This window comes from Raphanus sativus, chromosome 4 (genome assembly GCF_000801105.2).
Source record: "Raphanus sativus cultivar WK10039 chromosome 4, ASM80110v3, whole genome shotgun sequence".
NCBI classification, from domain to species: domain Eukaryota; kingdom Viridiplantae; phylum Streptophyta; class Magnoliopsida; order Brassicales; family Brassicaceae; genus Raphanus; species Raphanus sativus.
The window spans coordinates 47,791,942-47,800,672 of record NC_079514.1 but is presented as its reverse complement, the minus strand read 5'-3'; the positions used below and the strand labels follow the sequence as shown (position 1 = coordinate 47,800,672).

The window sequence follows — 8,731 nt, the reverse complement described above, 5'->3', positions numbered from 1 at the left end:
AAAGTAATAAATGATTTCATTTAAAATATTGTATAGGCAGAGAAAATAAACATATATAAAAGTAAAAATAATAAATAGTTAATGTGTAGGTGTAATAACTTTGGTATAGTAGATTTTTAGATTGATACTCTATTAATAAAATAGATACTAAAACATAGGATTCAAATGTATTTTCTAGTCAAATTGAAGATTTACTGTTAATATTCTAGTGATATTTTTTTTTAATAATCATGCTTCTGAAGTAGACTACAATATAGTTTTAAGAAATCCATGCAATTTAGTTATGCAATCCATATACAAAACTCATGCAAAGAGAATTACATAGTTATCCAACATTACCATGTCAAAATAGAAATTCATAACCACAATGTGAAAATGACTACAAATAAACCGCAACCACTCTTTCCACAAATTAAATTAAAGAAAACACAACATATGAAGGTATTGTACCCAAATTATTAATCAACATTCCAAATAAATTGAAACAAGTTGCATACTTGTTATATAGAAAAAAAAAACATATGAAATCAAATAAAACTCGGTAGCTGGTTAAAACTCACATTTACTGCTTTTCAGTAATATGAAGGTGGTGGTGGAGATTTGTACTCAGCTTTTGGAGAAGGAGAATAATAAGGTGGCGGTGGTGGAGAGGTATAAACATATGGTGGTGGTGGCGACTTGTAGTCTACCTTAGGAGATGGTGAGTAAAATAGTGGTGGTGGAGAGTTGTAGACATATGGTGGTGGAGGAGACTTGTAATACACCTTAGGAGAAGGTGAATAGTATGGTGGTGGAGGAGAACTGTAAACATATGGTGGTGGAGGAGATTTGTAGTATACTTTAGGAGATGGAGAGTAGTATGGTGGTGGTGGAGAATTGTAAACATATGGAGGTGGAGGAGATTTGTATATTATTTTTGGTGAAGGAGCATAGCATGGAGGAGGTGGTGGACACACACATACATGTGGGTGTGGTGGCGACTTGTAGTGAACTTTAGGGGCTGGTGAGTAGTATGGTGGTGGTGAAGAGCTATAGACATATGGTGGGGGTGGAGATTTGTAGTGTACTTTAGGGGAAGGTGAGTAGTATGGTGGTGGTGGAGAACTGTAAACATACAGCGGTGGAGGAGATTTGTAGTGTACTTTAGGTGAAGGTGAATAGTATGGTGGTGGAGGAGAACTATATACATATGGTGGTGGAGGAGATTTGTATACGACTTTAGGAGATGGTGAGTAATATGGTGGTGGTGGAGAACTGTATACATGTGGTGGTGGAGGAGACTTGTACTCTACCTTAGGAGATGGAGAGTAGTATGGCGGTGGTGGTGGGGAACTGTAGACATATGGTGAAGGAGGAGACTTGTATTCAACCTTAGGAGATGGCGAGTAATAAGGTGGTGGTGGAGAATTGTAGACGTATGGTGGTGGAGGAGACTTGTAATCAACTATAGGAGATGGTGAGTAGTACGGTGGTGGTGGTGGGGAACTATAGACATACGGTGGTGGAGGAGACTTGTACTCAACTTTCGGGGATGGTGAGTAGTATGGTGGTGGTGGTGGGGAACTGTAAACATATGGTGGTGGTGGAGACTTGTACTCAACCTTAGGAGATGGTGAGTAGTATGGTGGAGGTGGTGGAGAGCTGTAGACATACGGTGGAGGAGGAGACTTGTACTCAACCTTTGGAGATGGTGAGTAATATGGTGGTGGAGGTGGGGAACTGTAGACATATGGTGGTGGAGGAGACTTGTATTCAACTTTAGGAGATGGTGAGTAGTATGGTGGAGGTGGTGGAGAGCTGTAGACATACGGTGGAGGAGGAGACTTGTACTCAACCTTTGGAGATGGTGAGTAATATGGTGGTGGAGGTGGGGAACTGTAGACATATGGTGGTGGAGGAGACTTGTATTCAACTTTAGGAGATGGTGAGTAGTATGGTGGAGGTGGCGGAGAGCTGTAGACATACGGTGAAGGAGGAGACTTATATTCAACCTTTGGAGATGGTGAGTAATTTGGTGGTGGAGGTGGGGAACTGTAGATATATGGTGGTGGTGGAGACTTGTACTCGACTTTCGGAGATGGTGAATAGTATGGCGGTGGTGGTGGGGAACTGTAAACATATGGTGGTGGAGGAGACTTATAGTCTACCTTTGGTGATGGAGAGTAGTAAGGAGGTGGTGGTGGAGAATTGTAAACATATGGTGGAGGAGGAGACTTGTACTCAACCTTTGGTGATGGTGAATAATATGGTGGTGGTGGAGGAGAAGTGTATACATAAGGTGGTGGAGGAGACTTGTAGTCTACTTTTGGTGATGGAGAATAGTACGGTGGTGGTGACGGAGAATTGTCAACATATGGTAATGGAGGAGTGTTGTATTCTACTTTTGGAGATGGTGAATATGACGGAAGTGGTGGCAAGCTATATGTACTTGGTTCATAAGCAGCAACCATATTTGCCATGATGATAACGCCTAGAGCGTAAATTAGATGGGCTGAACTCCCCATCCTAGAAGAAGATCTCATTGTGATTTTTTTTCTCTACCAACGCCTAACTACTTTGGTTAGTTTTTCTTGTTTTTGTTTGTGTTGTAAGAAATGGGGTCATGGGTTATATATATAGCAAAGCTTTTCTCTCCCCTGTTTTGGACTCCATCCAACAAAATCGTGGAGGCATGTCTACACGATTCTAATTTGATGAGACGTGCACGAACGTTCAAAGAACGTCAACGAGCCCAACTTTCTATTGTGAATGACAAGTTCAAGAGGAAAGGATCATTTGGTTCATTGAGCTAGTGTCTTTATTTTATTTTATTTTTTCTCTGGTCAGTTTTTATATCTATTTTGTGATATTCCACTGAATTATTCTCATATGTTGGCTTGTTAGACAAACTCAAACTCCTTTATGTTTGATAAAAAAAATTTAGAAGATTTATTTCAGCCATCGTGTGTTTTTGACCATCTATGTGTATGCGTTAATGACATTGACAATATGAAGCATAATCTATGTATTTCCCTATACGGCTAGACCACATATCTAAGTAATATGTTTTAGGTGAAGAAAACATGAGACATGTTTTGTTCTTTATCATCCAAATACGCCGCAATATGCCTGTGTTTGTGTGAGTTTCATTAGAGAATACTGAGTAGCAAAAGTATGCTCAGATGTTCTCTCTTGTTTAATAACCACTTTTTATTATACTCTTTCCATAAAGTTCATTTGAAATTTTTATAATAGTATACTAGATTTTTATTCGTACTTCAATTGCGCAGATTATTTTCTGATTAATAATAGTATTTGATATGAATTAGTGCTTTGGTTTTCTTATACATAATAATACAAAGTCATATTCTATCATTGAAGATTTTTTGGTTTAAAATTATATAGTTTATGTGAGAATTTGTATATACACTCTTATGTTAAAGAATCGTCACTATATTTTGTGTGTATTTTATAAGAGTTACATTTTTGAGTCGGTGAAACATAAGATTTACTTGGTACACTTTGGGCTGATCCAATAATATAGATTTTTATCTTGATAATTATTTTAGAGTGGCACAGATCAGTTTTTAATGGATGTCTTATACTTCTAAGTATTGCAAAACTGTACTAGATATATGATATATCAACTAATATACTAACCGTAATTGGTAATTCATCATGCATACATTTTAGCCATAAACAGAACTGAATTGGTATTGAAACCAGGTTTAAGGTGTGTCAGCAGAAGGGAATGTACCAACAAAACTAAAAAAATTCACTTGTACTAGCTTAACAAATCACATTTATATATTTAAGATGTTGCAGCTGCACCCCCTCTTTTCCATATGGGTCCGCCACTGTGCTCAGTGTTTTTGTCCCACCTTGAAGAGGTTTTTTTTTGTGATGTAAAGGTTTGTTGGACCGCCAAATAATGTCAATATATAAAGCTATACGTTTTGGTTCAAAAGACTCAAGTTTGTATAGATCAAATCTGTATACAAATTGTGGAAAGTCCTTTTGGCCTAACTGTTGATCAAATGTTTGTAAATGCATTTATACCAAAAACATTTTAGGTCTAATCCAAAATGTCAACTTATTATTATTTATGTAGTTTAACAAAGACATATCTATATAAAATATTTAACATGGTGTATATAAAACCGTCTTATGTAAGTTATAAAATAATAGAATAGATTTTTAAAAAATATATTTTATAATAATTATAATAAGGATTATAAAACACTTGAAAAATCTGTATACAATTATTTTTTGTAAGAATATCATTATCATGACATTCCTAAAGTAGAAAAATAAATTTTATCTATATAGAATTTAAGCTCTGGAAGAATTTATCTGAAAAAGGACTAATTTTATTAAAATTTAACTTTAAATAGTATTAAAATACTTTAATAATATAATATAATAATACTATTATTTTAAAACAGTACTAGATTTTGTTCCACAGTTTCAAAAATAAAATTAAACGCTGATAAATTTTATTTGATAAGTGACATTTGTCTATTTTTAAAAAGGAACATGTTTATTAAAATTTAAATTTAATGGTATTTATATACTTTAATAATATAATATAATAACACTATTATTTTAAAATAGTACTAGATTTTGTTTCACAGATTCAAAATGCAAAATTATTTGCTGATAAATTTTATTTGATAAATAACATTTGTCTATTTAAAATTTTTGTTATATTCATTGGCTGAATTTTTTTCTCTTTAGGATAAATATGATTAAATTTGTTTTTTCATATAATATTTTAACACATATTAAATAGAAGAAACCCAGTCAATAAGTCGATTCGGTTCATTTTTATATATAATTTCTGTTTCAGCTGAACTGGTTAAATTGTAAAATGATTGTTTTAGGCTTTGATTTGAATTACCGTATGTGTTAATGAGTGCCCGGATTGGAACTATCGATTAATTAAAAACTAGATTAGGACCCGCCCTAAAGGGCGGAAACTGATTTGTCAAATTTTAATTAATAATACTCCCTCTGTTTCTATAAGATCCATGTTTTAGATTTTTCACACTTATTAAGAAAAACATAAAATTTTAGTTACCAATGCATTGTTTTTATTAATTAACAATTCCCCAAAATTTTGAACCAATAAGATTTTAATAAATACAATTATATTTTTGGAAATATACAATTTTTCATTAACTAATGTCTTGAAAATGTAGAAAATGTATCTTTTTGAAACAAATTTTTTTTCTAAAACATGAATCTTTTAAAAACAGAGGGAGTATATGGTATATATAATATGTGTATATTTTTTTTTGCTGAAACAAAGAGAGAGAGACTGAGGAAGTACCAAAGGTGTATCGAACACTGGAGCCCAAGTGGAAATGAAATAACCACAACCAACTGGACCAGGTTCGCTTTGGTAATATGTGTATATAATATTATATATATTTTGTGTAACATTTATATATATATATACATATTAGACATATATATAATATTTTATTAAATATATATAGAATTTAATAGTGTTATAATTTGTATTGTACTTGTTATTAGTTTGTATTTAATCTTCTTTCATTTTTAGTATAATAATTTGCCTTGTCACACTTTTTACCTTTTAACTTATACACATAGTTATGCCTTTTTTCAAAAAAAAAAAAATTATACACATAGTCTCGTAAAATGTAATATATAAAAAACATATTTAAAAAATCTACTGACCATATGCCACCATTATTTGGTTGTTTGAACAAAAAAAAATCATGTTCTTACAGAACTGTGTATGTTGTGATATGATGTAGGTGAAGAGTAAATATATGGAAGTAAAGTTAGTGATAAGAACATAAGCCTATGTTGGTCTATGCCACAATTATTTGGTTTTTGGAAGATCAATGAGCATAAGCATACACGGTCTTTGTATACTTACATTGTAAATGAGTCGGATATTTTTTTTCTTATGTCTGGAATGATATGGAACTCGTTGATTTAAAAGTGGTTCAGTTTTATATGATCTAATTATATTAAGAGATTAACCAAAAATATTATAAAAGTGTTACTGATTAGGTTTAACTAATCTATGTTGGTTAAGATTTGGTTTAATTTAAGTTGGTAGGTTGCATTGTATAGGAGACATGATATATTCTAGCAACAACTATGAAAGAGTCCAAAATTTAAATGAGAACTTCAAATAGTAGATAATCCCTAAATTAATAGATTAGATTTTAATTAATTGGGGTGTAATTACTATATATGGAGTACATATATAAATAATTTGTGGTTTTATTTAAAATACATACTAAATTTAATTTGTGTTTTCAAAATGCGAGATATATTACATTATGAAAATCTGATAAAAACATATCAAATGTTTTATCGGGAGAAACATGTCCATTTAAAATCCCTTCCATTTAGGAAATACCCATTTAAACTCTGCCTCAGTCAAATCGGTTTCATTCTTGGTTCATTCCATTTAAGCTCTTCTTATTTAGAAACCATCTCATAATTTGTTAATATATTTGTATTAAATTTTTAAAGTTATAATATAATCTGTCATATGATTATGTATACCACTCTATTTATGTATTCCACTCTATTTATGTATTCCACTCTAGTGATTAAGTGATTTACCATTATTAATTTTTGTGCAAATCTCAAACGATTAAAATGCATTAATATATTAGCGAAAATATATTCATTACAATAAATTTATACATAAAACATATTTCACAGATACGTTGTGAAACTATTATTAGAAAGCATATAGTAAAAAATAATATATAGGGATATTCTAAATTATTTTAGATATATGTACATTGACTTATTTTCTGTTTTCAGCAATAAAAAAAATTATATTTGTGTAAAACTATTAAGTTTTTTTTAAATATAACATGATTAACAAAATAGATAGGTGGTTCCACGATTTTATCTCATTTATAATTTTAAATTTTTGCAATAAAATCTAAAGTCAATATTCATAGATGCCAATATATAATAAAATTGAAAATATATCTTAAAAGAAAAATTAAATACTGTATTGATAATATTTGTATTGTCAACAAAATTGTAATTATGTAATTATGTGACGAAAATATTATTTAAGCTTTAATACAGTTTTTGAAGAAGTTTTTATCAAACATGTACAGGCGAATTTGTGTTTTATTAAACATGTAAAAAATATCAACTAACTTCTGAAAATTATAAGAAAAAAACTATTTTATATAATTTCGGAATATATTACTTGTGAATTAGGAAAGATATATTTAAGTTTTGCTCTATAAATACATGTGATATTAATTATGGTGTTTTAAATTTTACAATAAAATTTGTTACTTTAAAATCATTTATTAACAATTTCTCCATTTTAAGTCTTACCATAAATAAAGTCATTGAGATTTAAATTTAGTTTATTATAATTATTAGTTTGTTGTTAGGCTTAATGTTATACTCGAATTAATTATATCTATAGTTTAAAAAAATAGAAAAATCACCTAGAAACAAACTGGATCTAACTTTGTGCTTCTATTTTAATAGTATTAATTTTTAAATGAAATTTTTGTGATAGATGTTTCATATTTCATTTTGTTGGTAAGAATAAGAGGTTAAAAGTAATAGACGGTAATTCATGTTAAGTTACTGATTTAATATAAAGTATAATTTGGGATATAAAATAAAATCTCTAGAAAAGTAATAAATCTAAATAGCGTATGTAGTTTTAATAGATTAAATAACTTAAAGAAGGAAAAAAGTAATATCTAATATTAACAGTCTAGTAGATATATTGAAATGGTCCAACTGATTATTGTGTAATAGATTTTTAGAATAACTCTATTTTAATAGAGTATATTTACAATTACTCGATTTTAATATAGTAGATTTTACAATTAACTCTAGTAGATATAATTGAAATGGAGTAGATTTTACAAATAACTCTATTTTAATATAGTAGATTTTACAATTAATTTTAGTAGATATAATTGAAATGATCCAAAAGAACGAAACAACTACAGTAGAACCTCTATAAATTAATAATGTTGGGATTTTAAAATTTTATTAATTTATAAAATATTAGTTTAGAGAAATTCATTTTTTAGATTTTTTATATTTTAAATATTTTTATTTGTAAAATAAGAAAATATTTGATTTTACCGTATATACATTATTTAAATTTAGAAATTTGACTTTCATATTGTTTTATTATCTTATTTAATGTATATTTTTATGTTTCATAGAATTGTTATGTGGTTTTCGATATAATTTTACGAAATATTATCAAAATATATTAAAATGTTAAGAAAATAGAGATATTTTATTGTGAATATAAAACCAACAATATAATATTTAGTTTCTACTTATATTTATACATATATATGTACTATTATTTTATGATTTTAATCGGAATATATATTTACATAGAAGTTTTAAAATATTATTAACTTTTTACTTTATCAATTTATATTTTACACCATTGAAAATTGGGAAAACAAAATTTATTAATTTATATAAATTATTAATTTATCGAATATTAGTTCATAGAGGCAATCGACACATAGTCTGCTTAAAACTTAAAAGAAAAGAAGAGGGATAGTAGAGTGAGATAGATATCACACTTAGGGCCTGTTTGTTTCTCCATTCAAATGATCCATTCGAATGGAAATGAGCTTTTTGTTCGTTTAGACATAAAAAGTACAACTCATTCAAATGTACCATTTGAATGACTTTCGAAAAATTAGCTTTAATTTCAAAAATCAGTTGACTGAACCGAATTGAA

General features: G+C 29.3%; 1 protein-coding gene across 1 annotated transcript; it reads right to left on the bottom strand.

Moving 5' to 3' along the window:
- Nucleotides 1-333: 333 nt before the first annotated feature.
- On the bottom strand, nt 334-2,551 carry LOC108851214 (extensin-2-like). Its single transcript, XM_057008803.1, has one exon. It carries the CDS (start codon nt 2,520-2,522, stop codon nt 573-575), a length of 1,950 nt encoding a protein of 649 aa, XP_056864783.1. The 5' UTR covers nt 2,523-2,551; the 3' UTR covers nt 334-572.
- Nucleotides 2,552-8,731: the final 6,180 nt, after the last annotated feature.